Below are 14,444 nucleotides of genomic sequence, written 5' to 3'. Positions count from 1 at the left end.
TCACATGAGTAAAATCTACTGCAGTGGGCTGCTTTTCAGAGGTGTTCTGTAAGAGGACAATGTATGATCACATGTAAGTGTCATGAGAGAAACAGCTGCTATGATCATGGGCTGGGCAACTGGATAGTCAAAGAGGAGACTCCATATACAGAGATATATACATACACACACACATATATATAAAATCAAACTTTAAATACATGTAAATGAGGATCACAATACAGCATCAGTCTTTCTCAAGCACTAAAAAAGAAAATTCAAAATCATTTCCTAGAAGGACCTGACAGATGTCACAGACCCTACTGGACTGAGGAAAACAGAGGAATAAGCATTTGAACAGGTATTCCTAAAAAATGAACAGGTCCAACATCAGACAGGATTTACTGGACAAACTTGGAAATATTCCAATACGGCAGTCACACTACCTTTTAAAACACTTCTAGAAAAACAACAAGAAATGATAAGTGGCTAACCTACTGTTCAGGAATAAGAAGCCACACCAGCCTTCCACTGCCATCCTAACAACACTGTCTGTCTGACTGGATGGTTGTTGGGTTAAAACTTAACACTAACTCTTAAAGTGGTAACTGGGAGAAATGTAAATAGATGATGGCAAAAGATTAAAACCAGGAATTATTTTATAACCAAAAGAGATTTACTTTCAAACATTTTTAAGATTCAAAAGATTTATTTGGAAAAATCAGCACAGAACAAAGATATCCTCAGTAACTTTTCTCAGAATATATGAATAGTGAGACTCTATGAAATGTGAGCAACAACTCTAACTTTACACAGTGTCTATGGTTTATACAATCTCAGCCCCCATGCCGCCCACCCACTAATACACTACAGCATTGACCCCTTAGTGACATCAGCTTTCACTAACAGTCTGACTTAAGGTCTACGGGAACAAACAGAAAAGCAAAATCATTTTCACTGTTCAATAGGTAGGATTAGCTAAAGCAAACACAGCAAGTTTTTGTTAAGATCATGAGGGAATACCACTAAGAACATTTTAAATTAGGCAAAATCGTTTCTTTATTGAGATTAAGTAACTACATAGATTTAATAATAATGCCACATAGCTATCCATAGCTAAGGTCACAAACACATTTCAACATTCACAATGATGGGCATCTTTTCCACTAAGCTAATCTACAAAGCTTATGAATAAAGAAAATACAAAAAAACCCCAAGTTTTACAAAAGAAAAACTTCAGTCTACATACATTAACAATAAAACCATTTCTCCCGCGTAACAGACAAGGTGTAAAGTCATTGAATTTTTTTCTAAACAGCCAGGAATGAAAGAATTTTAATATCTCCGACGCTTATTAGGGCCTTCAAAATTGCCCCCTTGACTCCCTCTGCCAAAGCCACCAGGACCACCACTCACAGGCCCTACACCACTCATTGGTGCCTGGGGGGTTTCAGAACCTGTTCTGTTTCCCATAGGTGAACCCATTTGGGATGGAGGACCTTGGGGAAACCTATCATTGTGCTATCATGACATATAACAAAGTCCATTTGGAACACGCCAAAATAAAAGTGACAAGAAAAATTGGCAAAATCCCAAGTGGTGGTGTCAGGAAGTTCAGCAGAAAGTCCAGCAGAGTCAGCATCAAACATAGAAGGAAGAAAGGAGCAAGTTAATTAGTTCCTGTTTTAACAATCACAACAATAACACTAACACTAAGCAGCATGTGCAGAGCACGATTGCAAACGCTGTGCTCCGTGTCATGGAAAGAGCTGATTCTGACATAAGCAAGTGCCTCCTTATGCCCAATCAGTGTACAACACTACTCTGATCCCTTTTGAAAAAGTTCACACGACATGAAACTATGAGGTAAAGAAAAGAGTATTGTCATGTTGCTTCAAGATAGTCTTATGTAGCCCAGGCTGGCCTGTACCTCAGGGTTCTCCTGCCTTGGCTTTTGCCTCCCAGGTTGGGGGACTATATATAAACATGTCTCACCAGGCCTGGTGAGAAGGGAACTTTTTAAAAAGAAATCAGAGATGTATAACTGAGGAGCAGCACCATACTGTTTTCAGAAGGAAACATTCTAGAAACTCAATTATCAGTGCTTCTAAGAAGCAAGCATTAAGAAATGTATCATCAACAACACGAAGCCCAGGGACTGTAACATCGAGACACATGAAGTGCTTTCCTTTAAAGACTAGTGTTAAGAAGAGAAGTTTTAAGAGTTGTTTAATAACATGAATAATTAATTAAAGCACATTAAATATCTGAGTCATTTATTCTGTGAAATTTTACAAAGGTTAATCTTAAGTGAAGAAGATTTTTTAAGTGAAAATGAAAAAAAAAAAAGACAAAAAAAGAAAAAAGGAAACCCTAAAACTTTAGAATGTCATTGAAATTAATTTTCCAATTTTAGAAAAGTGTGTAGGAATATAGCCAATTGTGTCTATGTTACTGGTAATGATTAGGTGTTGAACAGAGCAAAACTTCAAGTTCCAGGGATTGCACTATATAAATGCTGCCCCTCATCAGGGACAGAGGCACTGACAACTCTGTGTGCCGTCTTTCTGTCCTGGATACTGTGACCCTGTCTCTTTACCTCCCTCAACAATGGATCTGAAAATGATATCGAGAAAGATCGTGTATTCTTCAGTCCTACACTGCACAATGCCTTCCTCTTCATCGCTTCCTGGTCACCATAGAAGCATGCGATGGCCCAGATTAACGACTGCCAGCGCATTTTCCTTCTTAGCCAGCAAGGACTGCAAACCACAGTGCGGTAATCTCAAAGCCAAACAGCTTTTTTGAAATCTGGTCACCTATTTTTTTTTTTTTTTTTCCGAACTTTAAAGAAGCATCACTTGATTTTCTACTAAAAAACTTCAGACAGAGGTGGTTAAGAGTCATCTGTCCTGCTAACTGGTATGTAAAGATGATAAAAATTACAACAAAGAAAATTAATTTTTATGTTTTTACCCACAAAGGTATCTTCACACTCTTCTATCAAAAATCTGTATTTTAAATTTAGTAATAAAAGCAATTAATAATCCTATTAAGACAGTATAACAGTAGACCTTTAAAAATGTTAAATAAAATTCTAATGTTAACTTTTTTCAACAAAGAGAAATGGTTTGAAATAAATCATTACAACATGATGCACCAAAACTAAAACTTGTTTTTTCATACATAGTAGAGTTTGTTTCTAAAGGTAAATAGTCTGCACAGGAAAAGCGCAATAATAACATTTAGCCTTGCATCCATCCATCTAAAGGCAGACATGAGTTAAAAGCACTGCAAAATACCTGTAGCGGCCCATGGACTTGCTCTCTATTGAGGAAGAAGTGATGGCGATACTAAGAAAACATCTGGCCACTTATAATTGTCCCAAATTAATTAAAATGTAACAAAGTTGCGTTCTCGTCAATGGTTGTACATCCATAATATCAAAAGTGATGACACCAAGTTTTATTAAGTGTGAAGTTATCTTTGAGGCAGCAAAATGCTTAGTGACAAAATATAATCAAAAAATTTTAGTGATACGTTACCACTGCGCCATTATCTGGTATCATTGGAGTTCCCATATTTGCAGCTCCTTCTGGTCCCATGGCAGGACCAGGACCCATTGGTGGGCCAGGTATAGTTCCTCTGTTGTTCATATTCATACCCATCATTGGAGGAGGCCCTTGGGTACCAGCAGGTGCTGGGCTAAATGCATCTATGCAAAACAATCTACACTTAGAGCTGTCCTATCTTAGTTTAGTGAACATTAAAAACTTTACAACTCAACCTATTCACAAAATTATCATCAAAATAACAGTCCTTCTTGGAGAATAGAACACTAAACCAAACAATGAAGCATCATATACACAGTAAAATTCTCATTCTAAAACATGCCTACGGAAAATAAATAAGGGCATGTCAATTTTTTAGAGCAACTGAAACTAAGATATTCAAAGTAATATTAATATTAGGTGTAGCTTAGAATTAAAGAAAATGACCCTGAATAATTTTATATTCTACGAACTTTAATAAACAGTGATGGTTTGGCACTCAAAAATCATACTTGTTTTTCCTTAAAGTCAGTGCTAAAAATATCATATATAAAAACAAAAAAGTCTTAAGAATTACTCTAAGGTAGCTGTAAACTAATTCCTTGACTTTTATATGAGTACTAAATACTTTAAAAACTTATCAAAGAATGGTTTTCAATTTTATATTAAAATATATAATCTAAACAAACAAAAAACCCCAAAATACAAGGATAAAACTATGTTTTAAAACACAGTTACATCCAAACAGATAAAATCATTTCCGTGACTACTTCTAAAAAGTAAAATTCTAGAAAGGGAGATAATCATGATTCTAATTTGGTCATTAAGTTGTCATGTTATAATATTTATTGTCTGAGCTGCACTGTAAACATATGGTAGTCTCAAATAAACGATTTGATTGTTTAAAAAAAGTATATGTACCTTTTAATCATAAAAATCCACTCAAAAACTGATGCCAATTTAGAGATCTCTCTACTTACTTATGTTCAGAGTTGGACTTCTAAAATAGACATATAAAGCACTGGGGTGCTCTGAGGGCCACGGAACAATGACTGCTGCAGCTCAGCAACCACAGTGCCAACCAAGGCTGAGGGCAGCAGAGGGAGTCGCACTCCCCAGCAATCCCTCGCACCACTGCTCTGCTACTTAAACTCTGATTCAAGAAACAAGCAATTTTAATCCCAACCTATTCTTTCTAAATAATCAATACTTTAAGCTTACAACGTCTACTTCCTCAATATGGCTTTTAAACATATAATAGAAATAAAAGGGGTTGGGGATTTAGGCTCAGTGGTAGAGCGCTTGCCTAGGAAGTGCAAGGCCTGGGTTCGGTCCCCAGCTCTGAAAAAAAAAAAAAAAAAAAAAAAAAAAAAAAAGGTGGACGGTGACATCTACAAGCCCTCTTAGCTAAGATTTCCTGAAGAAGAAAAAAGAGGTACTGTTTTCTTCTCACTACTTTTAAGAGGAAGGTGAATTGGGTGAGAAGGTTTTGTTTGTAGTCTAGGGTGACTTGCTGTCAGCTGTCACATACTCTGCTGCTCATCTCTCTCCCATTGACAGAATTATAGTTATGAGCCACCATGGCAAGCTCCCTTCCTTATAATAATACATAACTTAGACCGTTAATATAAATCAGAATGTGTAAAATAATACCCCCAATTATCAGTGATGTGGAACCTTATTTTCATTCTTATATCTTCTGCCTGTACAGACCTAAGAAATGTATCTGATAGATCCACTGATATACATCAAAAAATGATGCTGCCATCAACAGGACACATGTTCTTGGGAATACAGGGCCTTGAGAACAACCACTGAGCACAACCTACAACTCTAGGCCGATTAACAAAGCTTGAGGGGCTACAACAGTTTTACCAACTCATAAATTCAACAAAGGCTGACAACCGGAATAAACCGTCGAGATATAGTCTAACAATAAATATTAAAGAAAAGGACCAAGAGAAAATGCTAACAGACTAGTTTTCCAATGAACATTATAAAATTCTAAATTTTTCCTGAATTAAGGAATTCAAAAGCAGATTCTACTCATAAAGGTTTTAATCAGAAGCTGGAGAGATGGCTCAGTGGTTTAGGACATTGGCTGTTCTTCCAGAGGTCCTGAGTTCAATTCCCAGCAACCATGTGGTGGCTCGCAACCATCTATAGATCTGATGCCCTCCTGGTGTGTCTGAAGACAGCTACAGTGTACCCACATACATGAAATAAATCTTTAAAAAAAAAAAAAAAAAAAGGTTTTAATCAATTGAAAAAATGTTTCCAGATCTCTGGGCACTATCAGAAACAGATTAAATTTTACATTTCAAAGTTTGATTCTAGGGTTGGGGATTTAGGCTCAGTGGTAGAGCGCTTGCCTAGCAAGCGTAAGGCCCTGGATTCGGTCCTCAGCTCCGAAAAACAAAACAAAACAAAGTTTGATTCTGAGGTTAATGAAAATAATTATAACTATCTTTGATACTTAATTGAATCTTCCTCTAACCGTCCTTGAAACTCTATTTATTGCCTTATATGTTACCCAAAAGCTATTATGAAAAAATACAGAGCCATATCACCATTTTATACAAATCTGCTTACACTAATGACCCCACATGTCTACACACTACCTGCACAGTTGGGGCCACAGTTTCATGCTGCCTTTGAATGCCATAAATGCCAAAGTCTGTACACATTGGTTACAAAGGCAAATGACCAAAAAACCAGTAATAATCATGGACACACTACTTAAACAAGTTTTATCTAATATTCTAAGTATTTTAAGAACATATGAGATGTGTGGACACTGTCTATTCTGATAGTGTAGTTATTCAAACAGCATGTACAGTTGAATTATACAGACGTTAATTTCATGAGAAGTTTCTGTGGGACAATTTAATATAACAGTGAATATATAGAAAATAAGTCATTATTGGCCATTGATTAACGTATGCCACTTCAAATTGTAAATTTACTAATAATAGCCATGATAGTCCACATATTTTCTCCTCGGTTCACAACACTATTTCACTATACGATAATGAATTTTAATGTAATTACTTTCTTAACATTTTTACAACTCCTCTAAAGACATCACATTTCCTCAACAAGCTACTGAAGAGTTTTGAATAAAAACTTCAGTACTAAATACTGCAACCAAGGAAAACATTTGAAATACACTGTAATATAAATAAAAAGTCTAAACCTCAAATAAAAACAAACAAAAAACAAACTTAAAATAGAAATTCTAAAATCACTTAAAAACACAACTCAGAAACTATTAGCATCCGAGTTAAAATGTGATTTTTGCAGTATGACAGCACTGTATTTATAACTCACAATGATTAAACTGGTCGCGCCATGCATAAAGACCTAGTTTAGAGGTTTCTTTCACTGACCATGTGATTTTGTTGTAAAATATTCTTCCTACGATACATTTTATTGCAGTTATTAAATATAAAAGATAACACCTTCATAACTGTTTGCATGTCTTAGTTTCTCAGCATACAGATACCAAAAACAACATACAGTCCCCAAAAGAATTACAAGTAAGTCTTTTGCTTCAAATCCCTACCTCCCATGTTTATTGCTCCACGGGGACCCATATCACCCATTCTCATTTCCTGTTCTCTCTGTAAGTAAACATAGTTGTCAGAGTCAACCTATCGATCTTATGATTTGACATTTCCCATCTAAAATCAAACAAAAAAGAGTGAGTTGGGATATCACTTTCCATTAAAAATTCTGAAATTTTCCAACAATATTTACTTAAGACTACTAGAAGAGGAAACAAAAAGGAAAAGCAAAAACAAAACAACAACAAACCCTTCAAGCGGCCAAGACTAATACACATTAAGTGCTTAGAATACCCAGGTTACATTTGAAGACTAGACTCCAAATGAACCAAACTATGTTCTATTATTTAGTAATGCTGGTATTCCAAAGAAACTTGCCTAGACCTTTTATCAAAGAAAAACCCAGAATTAATTATTAATGTCAATATATATAGATTCCAAGGTACTAAAGTCTTAAAAGTTACAGACGGTTTTCATTATATAAAACTAACAAATGAGCCTTGCATTTCTACTTAACTGACAGGTGTAACTCCACCTATGTATGATCTACAGATACAGCCTAAGTCTTCAGTAGACACAAGGAATTATTAAAAGTTTTATGTAAAATTGCTTTCTATTAAATAAGCAGTCGTGTTACTTAAAACATAAATAAATTCTCATTTGCCAAGTTCTGAAACGATGCACTGTAGAAGTTAATTATAACACAAGAGGCAGGTCATATAAATTAACACCTTGTGAAATTCCATGACAGCAGCGACTTCATAGGAATCATTTACTACCACTTCAAAATTAAACCAATGAAATCTGTGTGAAATTACTCAGTAACAATGAATTTACAACACTACCTGAACTAATGCACTAAGCGTCCAAATCATGAAAAGCACTGAGATAAAATTATCAATGAATGTTTCAAGTCAATCCACAGCTGAATGAAACACAAATTATTTTTCATAAAATCAAGTTTTAGTAAACTAAATAGTTATTTCATGATAGAACACTGAAGAAAATACCATACAAAACCAAGGCCATGAAATGCTCCAATGAAAAGAACACATGGCATTAATAAGTGATTTCTTCAAAGACATCAGCAGTGTTTAACAGTAGAGCAGTTCTGTCTACCAAGCACAGAGTCCATGGCTGGATCTCCTTGCATAGGTATGCCCGGTTAGTCAAAGGAAATACATATTTTAGTGGAACAGTAATAAAAGCAATGTAAAATGAACAAAGTTATATTTCAACTAAAATAAATGTTTTATCGCATTATTTAGAAAATACAAACACAACATCTTCATAAAAGCTATTTTTTAACTTTCCTAGAAGTATTTTTTGCCTTCTCATAAAATTTGCTTATTAATAAATACTATCATTAGCACATCAAAATGTTAGGACTAAAGCTGGACATGGTAGAGCATGTTTTTCATCCCAGCACACCCACGAGGCAGAGGGAGACAGGTTATCTCTGTGAGGTACAGGCAAGTCAGGTAGGTCTATTTGAGATCCTGTTCTCAAAATGAAAAAAGGAAAATCATAAGATCAAAATGATAACCAACATAAGATCAAAATGATAACCAACCAAGCATCATATGGAAAACATTTTAAGCATTTAATTATTAAGTTTCCTTCTCATGTCTTCCAGCTGTTACTTTCTAGATACTTCTACTAAAACGCAAAGGAAGCAAAGCTTATATAACACAGTGATTTTATTACCTGAAAGAGAGACTCCAGAGTATCAATTATCTACAAGTTAAACAATTTGCAACTGCGTGCCAACCCCAGGAACTTCTTTTAATGATGTTAGAAATCAAACTCAGAGTTTCAAGAGGACAGGCAAGAGCTGAGCCTTTAATATATTTTAAATTAGAAAGAAGGATAACATTTTCTTGACCATAACTATTACTTTACTGTAAGTATTATTATAGTGTAGGCTGAAAACACACAAACAGAAAAAACTATAACCAACATCCCAACAGACTTTTAATAGGGGATAGAAAACTGGCTCATAATTAAAAGCAACTGTTGCCCTTCCAGAGGACCTAAGTTCAGTTCCCAGCACCCCCATACCTGGCAGCTCATTACCACCTCTAATTCTAGTACTGAGGGACCTCATGGCCCCAAGCCTCCAAGGTACCTACCTGAACATAATGGCATGTACTCACAAAGACACCTAAATTCTAAGAAAAAGAAACCAAAAATGAAAAAATCATTTTAATACTACCTAGAGAGATGGTTCACGACACTTAAAGAGCAATTATTGTTCTTGCAAAAAGACCCACGTTTCATTTCTGAGCACACAATTGGGTGGCTCACAACTGCTAGGGAAAATGAAACCCTTTTCTGGTCCCTGCAGGTACCTGGACATGTGTTATGGAAATTAATTCATGCAAACTCATGTACGTGCACAAACACACACACACACACACACACACACTCACTCTCTCTCTCTCTCTCTCTCTCTCTCTCTCTCTCTCTCTCCCTCCCTCCCTCCCTCCCCCCTCTCACAAGTTTCAAGATTTCCATCCAGTAAAATAAAACTATAATAAAAACTTGAGTTTTAAAGCAGATAAAACCCTGTTGGGCAGAATCTTTGTGTATGTGCATGAGCACCTGTGTTATATGCAAAACTCTGGCACATGGTGAACCAAGGTCAATGCTGGGTTTACTTCTTCAATCCCTTTCCAGTTTTTATTTGGGGAATAAGGGTACAATTTCATTGTTTAAACCCAGCTGTCCTATAACTTGTTATGCAGAACATACTGGACTCAAACTCATAAAAATTCTCCTGAGTGTCAGGATTACTGGAGTGCAACATCACGCCTCGCCTTCCACCATGCTTTTGAGACCTTGGCTGGCCTGGAATTTTCGATGTAACGTGTAACCTTGGCTGGCCTCAAACTCATAGCAATCAGACTGCCTTTTCCTGAGTGCTTGGGATTAAAGCCCTCACCACTGTGCCAGACCCAGCTTTTTATTTGGAGGTAGAATCCTTTCATTGAACCTCAAGCTGATGAACTAGGCTAGAGGGACAACAAATTTCAGAAATGGGCCCAATGTCCACCCAGGACATAGTCCCTAAGAATGGAATTGGAGGCTTATACAACCATGTCTGGCTGCAATGCCTGGCTTTGATCATTGGTTCTGTGGCCTTGTGAGTGGATGGTAGGCAGGTTACCACCTGGGCACCAGTCTATCTCTACAGCTATTCCCCTGCAGCAGAAGATAAAACAGATACAGAGGTAATAAACAATTTGTTCAAAGAGAAAATGACTAAGTTGTCTTACAAAAATTCTGCTAATAAAACTCTTAAAATTCCACTATTATAAGATACTTCCATTCTTCAACAATGCCAACAGTAAAAAACAAAGTAACTGAAGTTAACTTATAAAAACTGTAGAGTTCGATAGAAGAATTATAAATGAACAAATGACAAAAGAAGCAAAGTACAACTGTTTTCCAAAACCAAACACAGAAGCATAGTCCAGGGTAGCAGTTTATGAAGTGTTACTTAGAATATCCAAAGACCTTTCAAAAATAATAAAATAACAAAAAATTCTGTTTAACAACAAAAGCTATAATACTAAATTATAATACTGAGATCTTACCATGCATTTTCATGTCGATATTCATGACATTCCAATATGGTAAAAACAATGGTCATGAGAAAATCCTCATGTATTAACACAAATCAGAGAAACTGGAACCACTATATAATAATAGGAACTACCACATTAGTGACATACATCTAATATAAAATATATAATTATCTAAATGAAGCACCAAAACCTGACTAATTTTATAAACTTTTATCAACACCTAAATAGATTGAATTAATACCCTGAATAACTAAACAGGGCACAGAGTGTTTCTACTACATTATAAAAGATATTTAAAAAAACAGTTCCTATCTGATTGGGTTACGTAGTAAACAAATCAGTTTCAACACTCAGTAACATTTTTACCTAGGACTTTAATATCTGACTGCCTGACAAACAATTAGATGATTTGATTTAAAAAGCAATAATTTTCTAATAATTTAAATGATGCTTAAATTTTTTTCATGGTGAAAAGTACAATCCCAAGTTAAAGGCAGACCAAAAGGTTTTAGAGCAAGAGCATTTCTAAGATATTACCTTTCAAGTATTATTCATGTAATAAATTTTTTTAAAAATAACTTTTCATGGGAAAGTAATATAAAATCTCACTGTGTAGCCCTGACTAGCTGAGAACTTGATGTATAGACCAAGCTGGCCTCAAATTCAGGGAATCTGCCTATATCTGCCTCCCAAGTACTGGGAATAAAGATGTACACTACCACATTTGGCTTCAGGAATATATTTGCAACTCTTGAGATACAAAAATCAAACATGGGAAGATTAACTATTTGATATAGCAAAATATTAAACAAATTGACAAGTTTACCAATTCCCCTACTTCACAAAGTTAAACATTAAGACACAGAAACGTAAAATAATAAGAGTGCTATTCCTAATGTAGACATTTTTAAAGCTTTTTTCTTTTATAAACTGTTTTATTTGTGAGTGGTACGTGTGCACATGTCCACAAGGCCAGAGGAGGATGTCGCAGATGGTGGTGCCACCATAAGGATGTTAGTTAGCAGCAAGGGCGCTCAGCCACTCAAGCACCATTTCTACAGTCACTGTATTTTTAACGGGCTGCAATCTGCAACATGGCAAATAGTAATAAAATTAAAATGCTCTTTCAGGTTTTTAGTAAATTTTAATAAAGAAATTTAGATTTCATAAACATTGACATCGTATTGCTTTTGTTGTTGTATATCTTCCTGTTTTGTTTGGAAAGATCTCACCTATAAGAGCTACACTGGATCTTGCTAAGCAGTTGAGGCTGGCCTTGAATCCCAATTTAATTCTCAAGTAATGGAAGAGACATATGCTGCTAATCACACTTGAAAAATTTCTTTTGCGAATATTTATCTATTACTACTACATATATGTGTGTTTGTGTGCATGCACACACTTTGCTGTCCTGTGTATCAACGCACTACCTGCTTGCATGGTAGCCACTGAAAAGTGAAGGACACATTGGATGTGGATGCTGAGAATCAAATCCTGGTCTCCTCCAAAACCACACAATGCTCTTAACTGTTCAGTCATCTCTCAAGCTCCTCTTTCGTTTTTTATCATGTGTACATTACATTGATAATATGTACCCAGACCTGAGTGTCGGGGTGGGTGGCTAAGCTGGAGGCATCAGACCTAGAGCTGGAGTTACAGGTGGTTTTGAACCACTGACATGGGTGCCAGGAACCAAACTCAGAGATTCTGGAAGAGCATTTCACACTCTTAAATGCTGAATCATCTCTCTAGACCCTAGAGAACTCTTTAAAGTTCTAAACATTCCTCTTCAATTAAATTATAATGAAGGAAAAAAAGGATACACCAGTGTACATGAATCTATACCAAAGCACGGTAAATGTGCCACTAGTGGCATCTGATACTATATTTCCTTCAATATTCAGGACAAAAATATGATTTCGCCTTGTATGGTTGTGCTTCTTACAATTATTGTGTATACACATACAGAGTATGTGTTTATATAAAACACAAGGGACTTGAAGAAAATGATTCTTCCTTACGTCAAGTATCCATGGATAAAACGCAGGTTACTAGGCTTAGCAGCATAACATATCAACATATCGCTTGCCTGGTGTCTTTTGTTTTACAGCAATGTCATTTTAAAGAATCATATCATGTGCAACTCACAAGTAAAGTTTACTTCTTATTTTTTGAAAGCAGTCTCACTGGCCATGATCAACAACGCTTAAATGCCGCTTAGACGCTTAAACGTTCTAAGAACTGTCTAGGTATCAACTTGTAACATTTTTAAGTATTCAAATACACAAACAATGTAGTTGTAAAGAAAAAACTAGCATGTTTTTACAGTTAAAAAGATTCATCCTTGGTGCTAGATAGATGGCTCAGGGGTTAAGAGCACTGACTGGTCTTCTAGAGGTCCTGAGTTCAATTCCCAGCAACCACGTGGTGGCTCACAACCATCTGTAATGAGATCTGATGCCCCTCTTCTGGTGTGTCTGAAGACAGCTACAATGTACTCACGTACATAAATAAATCTTAAAAAAAACTAGATTCAACCTTATCAATTAATATTTATAAGTCTTATTATGAACCACACATAGCATCTCTTTTCTCCTGTTCTTTCCTAAGAAAATGTAACAGGGTACTAAAATTAGATAAATGACCAAATTTCCATGAAAAACATTTAAATACTGTTAACGAACAAAAATATTAGCAAACACACTACTACTCCTAGGCACAAAGAATAACACAAAACTATCACCATGTAAGATATTAACAAAATAAGAATAAGAAAGGTTTTGCAGAAACTGGCTGTTGTCAACATAACCAATTTAAAAAAAAAAAAGGCTTATAAAGGTTGCCGCTTTCTTTTCTCTTCCAACTTTCATTTCAAGCCAGTCTTTTCTGGCAAAGATCAGCATCCCATAAAAGCAAGCCTCCACCATCAGTCCCACAAGTGCTGGGATTACAGGCTCATACCATGAACCCTGACTAAATGTATTTTTTTATTTTTAATTCAGTTAATTGAAAGCAATATTCAAAACAACATAACTCCATTTAGGGAAGGAGTAAATACCTGATGAAATATGATTTACAGCATTTAACCTGGACTTCTTGCCTTCAATGTGAATACATGTATTCTAAAATGTTACCCATTCGAACTACAGGATATATTCCTCAGTTTTATCATCATTAAGTAAAATTTCTATCACATATAATTACAGAATTGAAATTTTTAAAGAGACTAGACAGATGACTTGGTGGTTAAAAGCACTGATTGCTCTTGCCAAGGACACAGGTTTTAATTTCCAGCACCCACAGGTGGCTCATGACCATCTAGAATTCTAGTTCCAAGAGATCCAATGCCCTCTTCTGGCCTCTCCAGGCCCCATGCACACGAATGACACACAGATATACATGCTGCCAAATACATTCATACAAATGAAATAAAAATAAACAGAAGAGAAAAAAGAGGAGGAAGAAAAAAGAAAGGAAAGAGAAGAAAGAAAAACCAATAAAAGAGTAAGCATTCAAATAGCCAAAGTGGAACAGTCAATGACACTACTGAATGCTGTAAGGACAGGAGGACCCGCCACTCACTGTTAGTGGGGATGGGAAAGTAGCATGAACTGTCAAAGACAGTCTGCTGAGGACTTAAATCTTACCATATGGTCCAACAATCGTCTCTTTGCATTTACTGAAGGGAACTGAAAACTATCCAATCAAAATCTGAACACAAATGGTAACTAACAGTAAATAAAATTTGAAATCAATAA

At 35.7% G+C, this 14,444-nt stretch overlaps 1 protein-coding gene across 1 annotated transcript in view; it reads right to left on the bottom strand.

Annotated features, from left to right (window-relative positions):
• Positions 1 to 654: 654 nt before the first annotated feature.
• Pspc1 (paraspeckle component 1) overlaps positions 655 to 14,444 on the bottom strand; it is a 59,322-nt gene continuing 45,532 nt past the window's right edge. The window contains exons 7-9 of the mRNA XM_032918369.1: positions 7,096 to 7,153; positions 3,525 to 3,694; positions 655 to 1,500 (exon numbers count right to left, since the gene is read on the bottom strand). Of these exons, the coding sequence (XP_032774260.1) occupies positions 1,315 to 1,500; positions 3,525 to 3,694; positions 7,096 to 7,153 (414 nt within the window). The 3' untranslated portion in view covers positions 655 to 1,314. The remainder of the gene's footprint in view (positions 1,501 to 3,524; positions 3,695 to 7,095; positions 7,154 to 14,444) is intronic.

The sequence above is a fragment of the Rattus rattus genome, chromosome 12, assembly GCF_011064425.1.
Source record: "Rattus rattus isolate New Zealand chromosome 12, Rrattus_CSIRO_v1, whole genome shotgun sequence".
Classification (NCBI taxonomy): domain Eukaryota; kingdom Metazoa; phylum Chordata; class Mammalia; order Rodentia; family Muridae; genus Rattus; species Rattus rattus.
The sequence above is the reverse complement of the archived record's forward strand: the minus strand, read 5'-3'. Positions and strand labels throughout refer to the sequence as shown.